The sequence below is a fragment of the Cydia pomonella genome, chromosome 2 (assembly GCF_033807575.1).
Source record: "Cydia pomonella isolate Wapato2018A chromosome 2, ilCydPomo1, whole genome shotgun sequence".
NCBI classification, from domain to species: domain Eukaryota; kingdom Metazoa; phylum Arthropoda; class Insecta; order Lepidoptera; family Tortricidae; genus Cydia; species Cydia pomonella.
Window position 1 is genome coordinate 28080108 of NC_084704.1, and position 16222 is coordinate 28096329.

Consider the following 16222-nt stretch of genomic DNA (forward strand, 5'->3'; position numbering starts at 1 on the left):
ACCAGACGATCGGTGTCCGAAATGACATTGATATGTCACAGTTTTCAATTGTTTGGTCGAGTACAATGTAATACCCGTATTACAACAATGCTATATGCAACGTTTAATTACTTTTTATAAAAATAAAAACAATAAAAAAAATATAATTTTTTTTTTTGAAAATTAACTATGCCATTTAGTTTCCCTAAACATACTTACCGATACCCCTAAATTAACGGTATTCAATAAAAATACAGTGTATAAATAAAAATATTTCTCTTTGTTTTGAAATTCAATCAATACGTCGTATTAAAAAAAAAATATACTACGTCAGTTGCAAACAAGCATACGGCCTGCCTGATGGTAAACGGTTACCGTAGCCTATGGACGCCTGCAACTCCAGAGGTATTACATGCGCGTTGCCGACCCTAACACCCTGCACCCTCGTTGAGCTCTGGCAACCTTACTCTCCGGCAGGAACACAACACTATGAGTAGAGTCTAGTGGTATTTGGCTACGGTTTCTTGTAATGTGGAGGTACTTCCCCAGTTGGGCTCTGCTCTAGATCTGGAATGACATCTGCTGTGCTATGCTCTACACTAAGCGAGATGACATTCACGGTGCCCATACCTCTCTTTTGGACGTAGTTTAAGGACATATCCGGACAATATCAAATCCATTATTATGACAGATTTTTTTTTTCGGGATGAATAGCAATGGCAATTTCACCTATTGTACGACACAATATGTAAATTGATGAATTGGTAAAATAACAATTTTTTTTTAATCTTTTGTATTTTTTGTAATAAGTCATATTAAATTTATATTAATATATTGCAGAGTTCAGGAAGCAAAATACTTCCAAATCATATAAACAATTTCAGGTTTTATAAAAATGAAATGTTGTCAATTACAACTATACTATTTTTGTAATGCATCGTGCAATCACAATTTGTAATGTTAAGTTTAAAATATATTGTTATTTTATGTATGTTTTTAAGGTATTTATCTGTGGGCCACTAGTTGCCTGAAATGAATAATTTTATTGATTCAGAACGACCTTAGGAAGATTTTTATCGCAGTATAGGTCATATATAATAGCTAATATACATATAATTATCGTCAGGTGTCAAGCAAAACTTACTTATTACTACCACAACTTCATACCCATAATGAACCAGATTACTAATAAAATAAGGTTAATTTTGTTTAACTATTTTTCAGTAATTAGTGAGTTTTGCTTATCACCGAGTGAAACACCGGCATAGGAAGAAACCTGTTTTTATTGTTCTAAACCAGTTTATTTGACAAGAACTGTTCTCATAAAAACCGGTTTAAAAATAACGGTTTTTCGAGCGAAACCGAAATTTAAAGGTTTCGCGCCAAGAACATGATAATGGTTTGGAAATTAAACCGGTTTCCGAGACTTGGTTTGAAGTATAACGAGCTGGTGTGGTGAGAATTACTTTATATGTGTAATAATTAAATTAAGTTATTTCGCATCAAAATAGCAGCTTTGTGTAAGCTGAAAAGCCATATTGTTGCAAAATTATAGCACTGCATTTAGACTGGAGTTTGAATATTTACTCGTAATAGTTTGAAGGGCTGTTAGCGGATATTTCAGTAATGGGCTTCATTCACAAACGTACATTGGACGTGTGAAATTGATACTGAGAACATATTGATTTTGTAAGCTCGCTCAATATGTACCTGTGATAGGAACAAAGTCAGCAGCAAGCTCGGCCAAATTTCACCTTCCTTTCCTATACAAACGGCGTTTCATTCTCATTTTAAAACCACGTATTATGTCTTTGTCTACGTGTAAATCTATTCGTGTTATTTTTTTATATAGATCTAATTTATAAAATAAACGAAATAGAGCAAAAACAAGTTTTGTATGAAAAACTTCAATTCGCTGTATTTTTTTAACTATGGTATCTGAAACTACATAAACTAATTGCAGAGCAACCAAGCTAATCGTTTTAAAATGAGACCGTAACTATATTTGTATGGAGAACCGAGCTTGCTGGGGACACTTAATGATTATACGACAGGTATAATATCTAAGATTTTTTTTTGCCTCGACTTTGACAGCTGAACTAGATGTCACAGTACAGACCCGAACATTATGCGGCAACTTTGATTCTCAAAACTTGACGTTTAACAATTGAATTCAGTTACCAAAAAACAAAATGGCGCTATACGGCGCGTTCAGCTTTCTTACTCGGGCAACCGATTTTTTTTTTTAGACGTTATACCTCTTTAACAATTTTTTGCTATGGAGCTTAGTGAAGTAGTGAGCGACCGCAACACAATAACAACGACATTAATAGGTATTATGTAGGTTTATAGTTGGAGTCATCCACGATGACGCGCAGATTACCAAATCTAACCTTTAATAATAACATGGCAATACGAGTCAAATACGTCGTTGTGAATAACACGATCTAGGATATTACACTATCGTTTCTGAATATGGGCCCATATTTCGAAACATTATATGATAAAATATGTAACTGTTGAGTTTTCAGATTTATACAGTACCGTAGAACCAATAAACAATAGTTCTAAAGCTCGCAACTATGCTCCAAAATTAACTCGAATATTTTTATTCAGGTGTGTGGTATTTGAATGTCGTTTTTAGGGTTCCGTAGCCAAATGGCAAAAAACGGAACCCTTATAGATTCGTCATGTCCGTCTGTCTATCCGATTATGTCACCGCCACTTTTTTCCGAAACTATAAGAGCTATACTGTTCAAACTTGGTAAGTAGATGTATTCTATGAACCGCATTAGGATTTTTACACAAAAATAGAAAAAAAAAACAATAAATTTTGGGGGTACTTAGAACTGAAACTCAAAAAATCTTTTTTCATCAAACCCATACGTGTGGGGTATCTATGGATAGGTCTTTAAAATGATATTGAGGTTAGAAACCTCATCATTTTTTTCTACACTGAATAGTTTGCGCGAGAGACACTTCCAAAGTGGTAAAATGCGTGTGTGTGTGTGTGTGTGTGTGTGTCCGTAACTTCTAAAATAACAGAATGAAAAATCTAAAAAAAATACATGATATACATTGCCATGCAAACTTCCACCGAAAATTGGTTTGAACGAGATCTAGTAAGTAGTTTTTTTTAATACATCATAAAATTAAAAAAAAAAATTTATTCATCTAACCCATACGTGTGGGGTATCTATGGATAGGTCTTCAAAAATGATATTTAGGTTTCTAATATCATTTTTTTCTAAACTGAAGAGTTTGCGCGAGAGACACTTCCAAAGTGAAAAAAATTGTGTCCCCCCCCCCCTGTAACTTCTAAAATAACAGAATGAAAAATCTAAAAAAATATATGATATACATTACCATGCAAACTTCCACCGAAAATTGGTTTGAACGAGATCTAGTAAGTAGTTTTTTTAATACGTCATAAATGGTACGGAACCCTTCATGGGCGAGTCCGACTCGCACTTGGTCGCTTTTTTTTCATTTATAAATATTTTTTATCACACTTGCTCGTAAACGGTGTCATTATATGCCAGCATACAGAGATGGATGGGCGTAAAAGATTTTATTTAAATTTCATTACGCACATTGGGCAAAACGTTTTTTTCAAGTATAAATGAGTTTTTCTTTTAAAATACCGACGTTTATATTTTTTTGTATGTTTATATATTTATTCTGATTAATTTAATAGTCGTTTAAATAGTTATTTGTGCAACAAGAGAGGAAAGTTAGTTTTTCTGACAAGTGTTGATTTTGAGTCCCCAGAAAGCGAAAGATTCTATAGTTGAATTACGAGCGAAGCGAGTGATTCTAAGTTAGAATCTTGAGTGTAGCGAGGGACACAAAAACACGAGATGTTAAATAACTTTGCTCTCGTGTGACACGTACAGTCAAGGTATTAAATATCGATACAGACAAAGTGCCAAAAATATGTATACACGACCTTATTGCCTATATATTAAGGTAGTGTGTACATATTTTTGTCACTTTGTTCGTATCGATATTTAATACCTTGACTGTACAACTTTTCACCTCAGTAAGTAGTCAGAACATATTAAAGGTTTAAAAAAATCTACATCAAGTAAAGTTTTTATTCCTGTAATCATGGCCTTCACTAAATTAAAAAGCTACTTTGTCTCACTCCCTGGAGTGACGAAAGTAAGCTTGTTCGAGCTGTTGAGGTAAAAAATATTTTTACACGATCTTCAATCGTAGCTGAATTCTGGATAGGTCTGTATCTTCGATGCCTAACCTGTCAAAAATGACCATATGGCGGACGAATGTTTGAAATGTCACTGTATTTAAAAATTATTTCGCTTAATATTTAGTTTTTTACTCACAGGTGTGATGAAAAACATTGTGTGTTGTGTGAAAAACCACGGGCAGTTCAAGAATTACGAACTCGTGTATTACGAACAATTGTTCGTATATTTCTTAATACACAATGTAATAATAAATAGAAGAATATAACTCAGACAAAACCAAACGGTACATTGGTATTTAAACCTACTTAATAACGTATTAAACTCGTGGACCGTATGATAGTTGTAATACTAGTTGGGTAATTTTACGGTATATAAATACTTTTTCTTCAATATGCTCGGAAATGTTCACCTTATTGTATCAAAAATACAACAGGAAGTTCCTCTTTACGATCAACGTCAAATAAAAAAAAAACATTACCTTATTTCCACGCATGTTTGGAAAAAAACACTATATAGGCCTCGGCAGGAATAGCAATTCGTGGATTCGTCTTCTTTGAATCGATACTCATCCACGAATTGCCGGCCTTTGCAATAATGTACTATATTTTACTTCTGTTGTAAATAGTAAAAGTGTGTTAATTGCATATTTGTATAGTTCGAAATTGGGCACTTAATGTAATGCATGAGCATTTCCACGAAGCTTTTATATACTACAGAGACATTTTGAATACAAAATGGAGCAAAAAAAAATGGATAATTCAGTTGTGGAAAAGGTTAACATAACATAATCCTTAAAACTAACTGACGGCCTCCTAGTCTAGTCGGTAGTCACCCTGCCTACGAATCAGGGGAGGCCCCGCGTTCGAATCCTGGTAAGGGCATTTATTTGTGTATTTATCACAAATATTTGTTCCTGAGCTATGTATGTTTTCTATGTAGGTATATAAGTATTTATATATAACTATATATTACATATATCGTTGTCTAGTACTGTGTAAAATTGTCCTATATTATTTATATTTACACTTTATTTATTTCAAATGCAACGTAAACTCATTTAATTACTTAGATATAAGTTATTGTGTGTATGTTTGTTATTGTGTGAGATGACCACAATTCTGGATACCGGTCAGATCGATAACAGCAATCATCTTGCGAGATTGCATAGAGCGTCAGAATCCTAATATTCAGTGCCTATAACGAACGGCCTGTGATGCTTCATGCTTCACGTTACATTTTAATATGACGCCTAGAGGTTTATACACCATTATTTATGGTTTAGACACCATTTTATTATGTATTTTAAACTTTATTTATTACACGTAAAAAAGTACAACAGGCGGACTTAATGCCTCTACCAGTCAACCATAATAGGGCGAAACAAAAAATGCATCAGGGTAAGTAAAAAAGTATGAAAGTTATAAGCGAAATAATATATTTAATAAATTATACCTTATCAGTTTGAATTTACTAAATGCATATATTAATATAGGGATAAATACATAAACAAACAATTGGGCGTACGATAAAGTTACCACGTAAGTACGTTATGTTAGTACGACGGATGTTAGTAAACCAGATCTAGCAGGTGGTTATAATTTTTTTTGTTTTTGTTTTTTTATTTAACTTATAAAGCAAGCGTTTGAAAGCTGACTTGCTTGCGGCCGGTCTGTCATATTAATCATTCTCCATGCGTTGCATGTGTGTAATTACATAATTCAACATAACATTAAACACATAATGATATTTCAGTGGATTCTGTTTCGTACATAATACTAGAATCGTTTTGTAGTATCCAATACACTACATAATTTGGCTATAATAATTATAAATTATGTTCATTCTACCATACTAGTGGACAATAAAATTACTGAAGCATTACCTATTGTTGTAATTAACAACGCATTTATTTGTCAGTGTTACAGATGTGCAAGTTGCGGAATGTTTGCAAAAATTTCTAAAAAATCTCGGAAACATCAGGAAACAAAGGGAACTTTATTTTGAAAATGGAAATTTCGATTCACATACAAAAATATTACAAGTTTCTGAAATTTTTCCTTTGGAAATTTTGCAATTTTGGAAAGTTTTCGACGGCACATCAGTAAGTCTGTAGTATCTGTGCATTTTACAACACGTGCTCACAACACTGACCACGCATAACAACCATAGGCCACATTCATAAACTCATTCAATTGTTCACTGTGCTACTAAAATATGAAAATACAAGTTCGAACTGACGTACGCCTATATGCTTTTTATCTGACTCACACTAACCTACCCCTTTGACCCTGCCTCGGCGGACCACTTACGGACTCGCACCATTTTTTCAAGTCCGATCCCCGCCACATTTACAATGCTGCTTCCATTTCGCCAGTGCTACTTACCGGTTCACTGTTGATGAAAAAAGAGAGGTTGGCGGCGGGCATGGCGTTTTTACTGAAGCACTCTGCCTTGAGGGTCATGCCGGCACGATACCGCTGCTTCATACCAATGAGCTGTGGATCCGCCTGCGGCAGATCTGTTGACAATATTCCACAAGTTAACATTTTATATTTATTAAGCTAATTTCATGGATAGTCCATTGCAGCAATCTTCAATTATATCAGCCACTAAATCCAGTGTGGAGCGCTATTTACCAAAAAAGTTAGGTAATTCTACAAACCGTCTGTACCTGCATCTACTTAAGAGTCCCCGGCAAGCTCGGTCGAATTTCAACTTCCCATACAAACGGAGTTTCGTTCTCATTTTAAAACTACGTGTTTTATTGTAATGAAGGTTTGCACATATAATGACATGAGGTATATCTGGTCCTTAAATATTGTATTTTTTTATATAAACATTTACTGTAAAAGAAAACATAATAGAAGTTACTTACAATTAGGAGAATTAATTATATGTTTATATGTTTTATATTCAAAAACAAGTTTTGAATGAAAAACTTGGATTTGCTGTATTTTTTAACCATGGTTGTGAAGCTACATTAACTAATTACAGGACTAGATATACCTTATCTTATTATAAGTACAAAGTTTCAGAGCTATCTAGCTAATCGTTTTAAAATGGGAGCTTAACTACGTTTGTATGAGGAGCCAAGCTTGCTAGGGACTCATAAGAGGTTAGTGGATGACCGGTTCTCCATACAAACGTAGTACTTACCCATTTTTGGAGATGGACATTATTGGAAACACTTTTACACATTTTTATGTAGCTATGTTAATCACAACTACGCACCTTCGATTTTTTGATTATTATAAGAGTTAGGAACAAAAAACAAATCACACACCAATGTTTAAAAGGTCCCAACTCTTATTTTAATTGAAATAAAAAGATAAAGTCAAATATCCAGAGAGGAAAATGGGAACTACGTTTGTATGGAAACGTGGTTTCTCGCGGTTCGTGGCGCTTTCAAGTACCACGGTATATTATGGATATGCATAGGTCATAGGTAGGCATAAGGCATAGGTAAGCTGTACTTGTTACTAACGACAATATTTAAGTACTTATAATTCATCGTTATATGTATTAAAAGGCAAACACATCGTTTCGTTTCGCAAAATTAAGTTGACTATACTTATAAATTAAAAAAAAACCTCTATGAAAAACCTATTACATGACACCAATTTTTCTCACCGCTCACACAAGAGTACTCTAGACTACCTAAAGTAGTGAGGTGGTGCTTACAAATATTTAAAAATTGCAATCGTAAAAACAAGGAGGTGATGTATTATTGGCCAGTACTGTAAGTTACTAATTTAACGACTATACTCAGTAATAGATTATAAAAAATCAAAACTATTTTTTATTCATTAAGAAGCGTGATAGAGTTTAGAGAGATGACTACGCTACGGAGCGTTAACGATTGGCACGTTAGCTACGCGGGCTGTAATTTGACTAAAGTACTTACCAACGACGTACATATGCGTATGAACCTGCGCGGTCTGGAAGGACGGCGCGTCGGCCGACACCTCGCACGTGTATCGTCCGCCCGCCGTGCGCGTCGCTGCCGTGATCACCAGCTGCTTCGCGTCTGTCTCATCCCGCTGTGCATAAACAGTCTAGGTGTCAATTTCAATAAGCTTTCACGTAAAAGTCTAAAAATGTCTAGGAGCGAAATTAGTACATTGAGCAACGAGACGGGTAAGTGAAATATTGCGAACAAGTGTCGATAGATTCATGACAGCCGCGGGCGTCTATGTATATTTTAAAAGTTACCATACAATTTTGGCTGTCACTACGGTATTCGATAAAGTCCCATACATATATGGTATACGAGATAAATTAACGCCGTGTGAACACAGCCTTACCCCCGGCGTTACACACAATGCAATATATACATATTTCATCACAGTTACGAAGAAAGAACTAAATTTTAAGCGACGTTATTTTCAAATATGGTGACATTTCACACATTCGTCCGACATTTTGTAATTTTTTGACAGATTAGGTTCGATGCCTAATCGAAGGCACAGACCTATCCAGAATTTGAGGCACTTTGAAAATTGCGTAGAAATATTTTGAATGACTATTAAATGTATCAAATTAAACATAAAAAAGAAATAAAAATATAAATGAGTTTTACTTTAAAAAAGTTTTTTGGACTACTTGGTTCGTACGAGTTAGTGACATAATTAAAATAAAGCTATAACTCCCGTGGGAATCAAACGGACTTTAGCTCCCGCTGCACTTGCGTAATAGCACGCTTACTCACAAGTGTGATGAAAAGAACATTTCTATGCTAAATAATCACCTAGTTGCTAGTCATTATCCAAAGCTCCTCTTGTGCAATTGGTATTTTTTACACAATAGAAATACAATAGAGACCGATTCTAATCGAAGAAATGACACTGCACTGCAGTCATCTGACAGATCATATCCAAAACCAACGACACGATAACGAAAAATTACTATCTGAATAGACCTCCAGTATTACCTCGTCCATTCATAAGGCATCGCTTAAACTAGGAAGTCCGCAAAAAAAAAACTGCCAAAACCAAAATGGGGACCTCTTTCTCCGGAATCTAAACTACATCTATGGGTGATACTAATTTCAGAACACTCCACATTTTTTGATATGTTCCACTTGATTTCCAATTTTAGAAATACTAAAGGGGTCCACTGATTACCAGATCGCCGGACGATACCGGCACATACCGGCCTGTCAGTTATTCGCATAAGCTGCCAATCGCAAATAACTGTGACATGCCAATATCGTCCGGCGAACTGATAATCAGTGGGCCCTTTTATGGATTTGTTTGCAATGTTGCCCAATTGTTTGTTAAGTTTGACTCGAACTGTTAGACAACTAGGCCAACACTTCAATGTATTTATAAGTTTACAAAAAAAATATTTTTAATTTATTTAAGAATGGTACAGCGCAAGGGACTACGTTGTCCCCAGGTATTGTATGAAAAATATGCATTATCTCCCGAGTTACCGTTTTTTATGAATGTAGGAATATTTTATGAGATTATTAGGTGAGATCGGTTAATTTGAAAATATAATTATTCTATAAATTAATTCAGCCGTGTATCCAATTTCATGCAACGGCTTAAACTGTTTTGTATGTATAAGCAATAAACACACGAACAATAATTATCTAGCTTTTCAATCTTTAACTAAAATACACACCATAAATGTACTTCTCAAAATAATACACACAGTGTACTTAATTCAATGTGCTCAGGATGTAAATTTGTCTTTCTCGAGAGCGTAGTAGTGGAACTTCTCGTAATATACACAAAGCAAATTTGAACAATGCATCTAACATTATCAATTAGCCGGAGTTAGGCTCTCGCATCTCCGGGATACTATGTAACAATAACAAACCGTCGAGTTCCTGTAGATAGTTTCTTAACATCTCTTTTATATAACCTATTTTAACTGGGACAGTATTGGGGAACTATATACACCTAAATGTAAAGTATATTAGGGTGGAGCCAAATTACATTGTATTTATATTTTGTTAATTCCTGTATCTTTCAGATTAGCGTCATTGCTCACAATAATGTGGACACATCTCCAAAATTTAATATTTGACGCTAATTTGTCCGATTTCTAATTCTTTTCTAACACCATAATTTCAAAGATATTTAATGGGAAATTTCATGATGTAATTCTAAATATGTATACATCTGCAGGAGGCGCATTGTAAGTAAATAGTGCCTTTTATTGATCACTGCGTTTATTCTTGGACGAACATGGCGAAACAGAAGGTTTCTTAGTTGAAACTGAAACCCTTTAAATGAGTCATTGTAACGAAACCCTTGGATTGGAAGTTATTACTCAACCTTCAGCCAAAGTTGTTTTTTATACCATGTCGGTGACAAAGAAGCAATAACAACAATACATTAAAAATGAAAAAAAAACCATTAAGTGGTGCTATACTGTTTTTTTACTGAGGTAAAAATTGTAGATATTAACTTATATAACTCTATTTACAATTTATATATGAATGTTAGTAAATAGTTTCACAGAGATAAGCTACGGCCAGACAGGCAGACATGGCGAAATTATTACTAAAATAGTAAATTATGTACATAATTAGCAAAAGGGAGTACCTACCTTCATACCGCTTTGTACCTACGTCTTTTTACTTTGCAGGGAAGACTTTTTGCGATAACTCAAAAACTGTTTATGTTCGCTATAGTTTTCATTGTATGTCTATAACATTAAGCCTTATGTTCACGACTTTTCCATATTTTCTGGACCAATGGTTGAAAATTTTGAGATTTTTTAAAATTTTACACCTTAAGTTTTTTTCTTTTCAAAGCTATTAAATATTTCCGAAAATATTCACTTCATCACCAACGACACCCCATAGGGTTCAAGTACAATTAAATTCATTCCGTGGAGTCACTTTACGTGGAGGGGGTGCCATAAATATTTATTTTTAGATTTTAGGCTTTGTCAGGTTTATTGATTTATTATATCCATACCAAATTGCAACTTTCTAGCACTAACGTTCACGGAGCAAAGCCTCGGACAGATAGACGGACATAGCTAAACTATAAGGGTTCTTAATTGACTACAGAACCCTAAAAAGTGGTAGATTGTATAGGTGCTTAATACTTTTGGCCAAAGGTTTGTATAAAATAAAGTAATTGACTAATAAATATAGCAGCGAAAGATTCAGAGTTAGACAGAGCGGAAAGATAAAGGCGGAAAATAGTGTTATCTGAAAGCTAAGTGAGTAATAGCCTCGCTAGCCCGAAACCTCTTGTATGGATTAACCGATTTCTTGCCCGGAGATCGTTTGATGCTTGCAACTTTTCAGGCCTTCTTACATATAGGCGCACAATAAATGATACATTTTCGGAAGGTCCACTGTTATATAAAGCCGATTCTTAAGAGCTGTTAATCCACCATACCAAAATCACAAATCATACTAATCGGTGTAGATATATAATGTTCATTTTCGGCTTGCCAGTGATGTTGTAGCACAGTATAAGGAAGGTGTATTTTTAGACCTAGTCCTACTTCATACTTTTTATAGTTCTCGTTCGAAATTAAAATCTCAGACGCAGGGCTGTACAGCCATTTCTTTTATTTTTTGATTCCTTAATTATTTTATTCCGGTACAAACATATACTCGTAATGGGAAGTATTATTATAGAACATTATTTTACAAATTGACTAAGCCCCACAGTAAGCTCAAGAAGGCTTGTGTTGTGAGTACTCAGACAACGAACGATATATGTATATAATATACTTCAATACATAAAAAGCACCCAAAACTCAGGAACAAAAATACTGACCTTATATTCGAGATCATATTTAGTATCATATTCCGACAACGAAAAAGTAAAAAGTTTTTTTTTGCATCAAGTCAAAAACCCGACTGCATCGCTCGAGTGTAAAAATAAAAAAAAATATTTATAAAAATGATCGAATTTAGACTGTCGTGAGACTTACTAACATTAAACTTATATCATAAACATGTCGCGCGAATGACTACAAACACGTGAGCGTAAACCGTAGAATCAGTTAAATTTATAAAAAATTCTACATTACCTAATAAGAATAAAAATATCACTAACTAATATTTGCCCGCCGCCGGCCACAGTCCGCCCCTTAGCAAACATGCTTAAAGTGCTTAAACCTTTTGTTGCTTAAAATTTTTTCGCGTTGTCACTTGTTTTCCGCTCCGCTCACTTCTTGTTTGAAGTTGGACTACACGTTTTAAATTATTTATATTAAACGTAATAAAACACGGTGTACTCTGGCAATACTGCCGACTGCATTACTGCAGGAAACTTCGAATTCAATAGGTACCTATCAATGGTGTCTTAATAATAATAATAAAATAATAAAAATCCTATAGGACATTATTACACAAATTGACTAAGTCCCACAGTAAGCTCAATAAGGCTTGTGTTGAGGGTACTTAGACAACGATATATATAATATATAAATATTTATAAATACTTAAATACATAGAAAACACCCACCTCAGGAAGAAATATCCATGCTCATCACACGAATAAATGCCCTTACCAGGATTTGAACCCGGGACCATCGGCTTCATAAGCAGGGTCACTACCCACGAGGCCAGACCGGTCGTCTAAAACCCGTAGTCATATAGTCTTAGGCCGGCGCCCCACTGCAGCGCACGCTATGTACACGACCCACGTTCCTATACAAAATTTCGTGGGCTTGCCCACGGTTTGTATAAAAACGTGGGCCGTGGATGTAGCGTGCGCAGCAGTGGGGCGCCGGCCTTAATAAAATGACTTTTTTAGATTTCTTGTACCAATGCAGTCGGCATCAATGCGGCATAGCAATAATCAGTGTTGATGCTCTAAATAGTGACATTTAATCTGATGCACTTTTTTTTTTAAATTTCCTACCCGCGTGAGTGATTGACGTGATTATAAATATTGATTTAATTACCTATTTTGAAATTCGACAACGTGAGCCTGAGGCTTGTGGTTAGGCAGCTTTTTGCTAAAACAGGCATTTCGCTGTCGACCTGTCGACCAATCTATAATGTTTAAATGTTAAATATTTGATGAGACTTATTTTTCAATAGTTATTTACGATACAAGTGCAAAAAATAGGAACTCCGCAACGAGTTGCGAATAACCTTTGCGAATTCGCACGTGTAACGTACAACTTTTTACAGTACATATGGCTCTTTTAAAGTTTCGACATATGCCTCTCCTCTCTCTCCCGCACTCATTTCCGCACGCGTGCGCACTGTAATAGTACATTTCGATGCTAGTGCGGAAAGTATGTCATAACTTCACGAGTACCGAGAGAGCCTTCGGCTCGTGGCAAGACTCTGCACGAGTGAAGAATGACATTTCCGCACGTGTATCGAACGACGCTTTTTAATACTAAGCTTTTTAAAGTAATGACATACTTTCCGCACTAGCATCGAAATGTGGTATTTTCAATAAAGACACGTCAAAATCGCTTACTTTCTTTCCAATGCTAAAAAAAAACGAACGAGTGCTATACGACTTTTACGCCTTCCATGTCGTTCTTATTTTTATACAAGTACTCGTACTTATGTTTAATTATCTATAGGAGTAGCAAAGTTTATGACATTTTTTTAAGTATAAGAAAAAGCAGAATGAAGAAATTAAATTCTTTATGCCATTCCGGTTTAATTCAAAATGAATAAATCTATCATTCGATATTTTATATTTAAGTGATAAAATTAATTTCCATAATTGATTAACACAGAGCATTTTAGTCGTTTATTTATTCAATTTTTTCTTTCTCATTTTTAACGTGTTCATTCATTATGTGTGTTGCTCTACAAAAACCAGTTTAATTTTATATACTAGTAATATATGGATTCGCTAGCTACCTGTGTACATAGCAGTGGCGGATCGTTCAAAGAACTCGATTCCCACCGGCTTGTCTCATTTCAGCTCGTTGAGTACTTTCACAATCGGTTCATGGAGAAAAGGAAAGCAAAATTAGCTCCTTGTTCCCTACGAATATTTGTTACGCGCCGCCACTGGTACAAAGCGTATTTAATTAGTACGTAGGTACATTTCGCAATAGATTAGTATATATTATTACCATTCCGCCTTACATTCAATAAGGGTCGGTTATTTTTTTACATATTAATAGTGAGAAAATGCTCTTGTTACATTAAGTTTCTGACCTCGAACCACCGGGTCATTATCATCATATGCTTGACAAACCGTGGAAGTTTTGGATCTATTTTTGATTTGACAATATTACCTACTAATGACTTGTCAAAAGTCACTTAGGAAAGTTTTAAGGAGTCTAATTTTTATATGTAAATGAGTCCAACTAAATCTTGAGATACCTACACCAAAGTAACCTGATTTTATCAATATCTGTAGTACTTATATGATACAAGATTAAACATAGTTTAGACCTGCAGACGTAATATTTTATTTTATTGAAAAGGCACACTAAACAGACAACATTCATTATTTTTCTACAATATATAGAAAGGTAGGTATTATATAAGAATGCCATCTAAAATAAGCATGCACAGCGAGATAAAATTACAACGAGCAATAATTAACTATCCTAAAATTGATTCATCATTGATAACTTGATTCATCAAATACCTTATGTCTTGTCAATTGTTTGCGCATACACATAAGGCAACAAATTTTAGATTAGTTGTCAAGCGGACCCCAGGCTCCAGGGCAAAAAATCAAACAACTTTGAGCAGCTGTATCTTAAGACCTATGGCTGTATTTCAAGGCCTATGTAGACCAAATTGGACTCATTTTGGTGGAAATTTAGTCTGCTTTAAACTTTATGGAAATTTGTCAAAATTAAAAAAGATCCAACAATTTCATGGTTTTTCAAGTATATGTAAGAAACTTAAATTTACCGAGAAAGTTTTGTCACTATTAACAGAAAAGTGGCCGATCTTAAATGCGCTTTTAAATGCAAGGCACCACCTCTTATTTGGAACGTTTTTAATGAGCTAATAATGCTCGTATGGTTAAGGCTACTTACCAGACAATAGTATCTTGTATGGAACAATCTCACTAAGCTCTCTAAATAATATCTTGAAATTCTACATCTCGAACAAAGCACAACCGCATCCCGAGTACTCCTACAAGTACTTAACAGTAATGAAAAGACGTTCGGATGTCGTAACTGTGTAGAGATGGGGTAGTGAGGAAATACTCACGGGTAATTACTGAGTAAATTCCCAGTATTTACTCAATATACCCATATTTACTCGTTTATACCCAAATATTAATATAAACTATTTAGAGTGCTGAAAGGGCATATAAATTTGAAATATACAAGAAGGCGTATTTTGTAAGTAGGCTACTAGATTAAGTACTCAAAATAGTAAGAAATATATTGTTATAATTGTTATGTAATTATATGTCACAAAAAAAATCAGAAACCACGAACGTGTTGCACATCATTAAACGGGTGTTTAAAAACTACTTGAATGTTTCTAAAAACTTTTTGGAAAAAAAAAACCGTTTAACACCGAAATAATGTTATCATATCGAGGGCTTCAGGCCAAAGGGGCGTATACGCAAAAATGCCATTTTTCGTTTTTAACGGCATCGTATTCGTCTTGTAACAATACGTAAGCACAATTTTTTTCATAATTTTATCATAACAATTAGTTAATTAAATAATTAAAAAATCATTTGGCGTATAACAGACAGTCATAATTTTATGTCGTTCCAAAAAGCCGTACTGAAGGCGTATAAGTGATATTTTCATTCAGTCCCCGATATTCATCGGAGTATAAAGGCGTACGTACATACTTCTCTCACGTGACAGTGCGAACCACCAAATAGTGTCACGCTATATAGGCGTACATACATACGACCATAAACTTTTACCAACTATCCTCAAAGTGCGTCGCGGCAAAGAGGCGTATGAACATACGACCGTACAAAAATTACGCTGGCCTTCAAATAATGCCGGGCCAAAGGGGCGCGGAGACAGCGTCCTTGATTGCCGCATATTACTATCCCTTTCTGTCAAGCGGGTAAGCGCACTAGGGCCGCCTGTCTCTCAGTCAGTGTCTAGTGCGTTACAGTATGGTGTACATCTCGTGC

The 16222-nt window shown here is 34.8% G+C and overlaps 1 protein-coding gene across 2 annotated transcripts in view; it reads right to left on the reverse strand.

The window, feature by feature from the left end:
• The window catches only part of LOC133534814 (uncharacterized), an 89105-nt gene that overhangs the window by 26350 nt on the left and 46533 nt on the right, over positions 1 to 16222 (reverse strand). For both annotated transcript variants that reach the window (XM_061874101.1, XM_061874099.1), the window contains exons 3-4: positions 8095 to 8230; positions 6575 to 6708 (exon numbers count right to left, since the gene is read on the reverse strand). In XM_061874101.1, coding sequence (XP_061730085.1) covers positions 6575 to 6708; positions 8095 to 8230 — 270 coding nt within the window. The remainder of the gene's footprint in view (positions 1 to 6574; positions 6709 to 8094; positions 8231 to 16222) is intronic.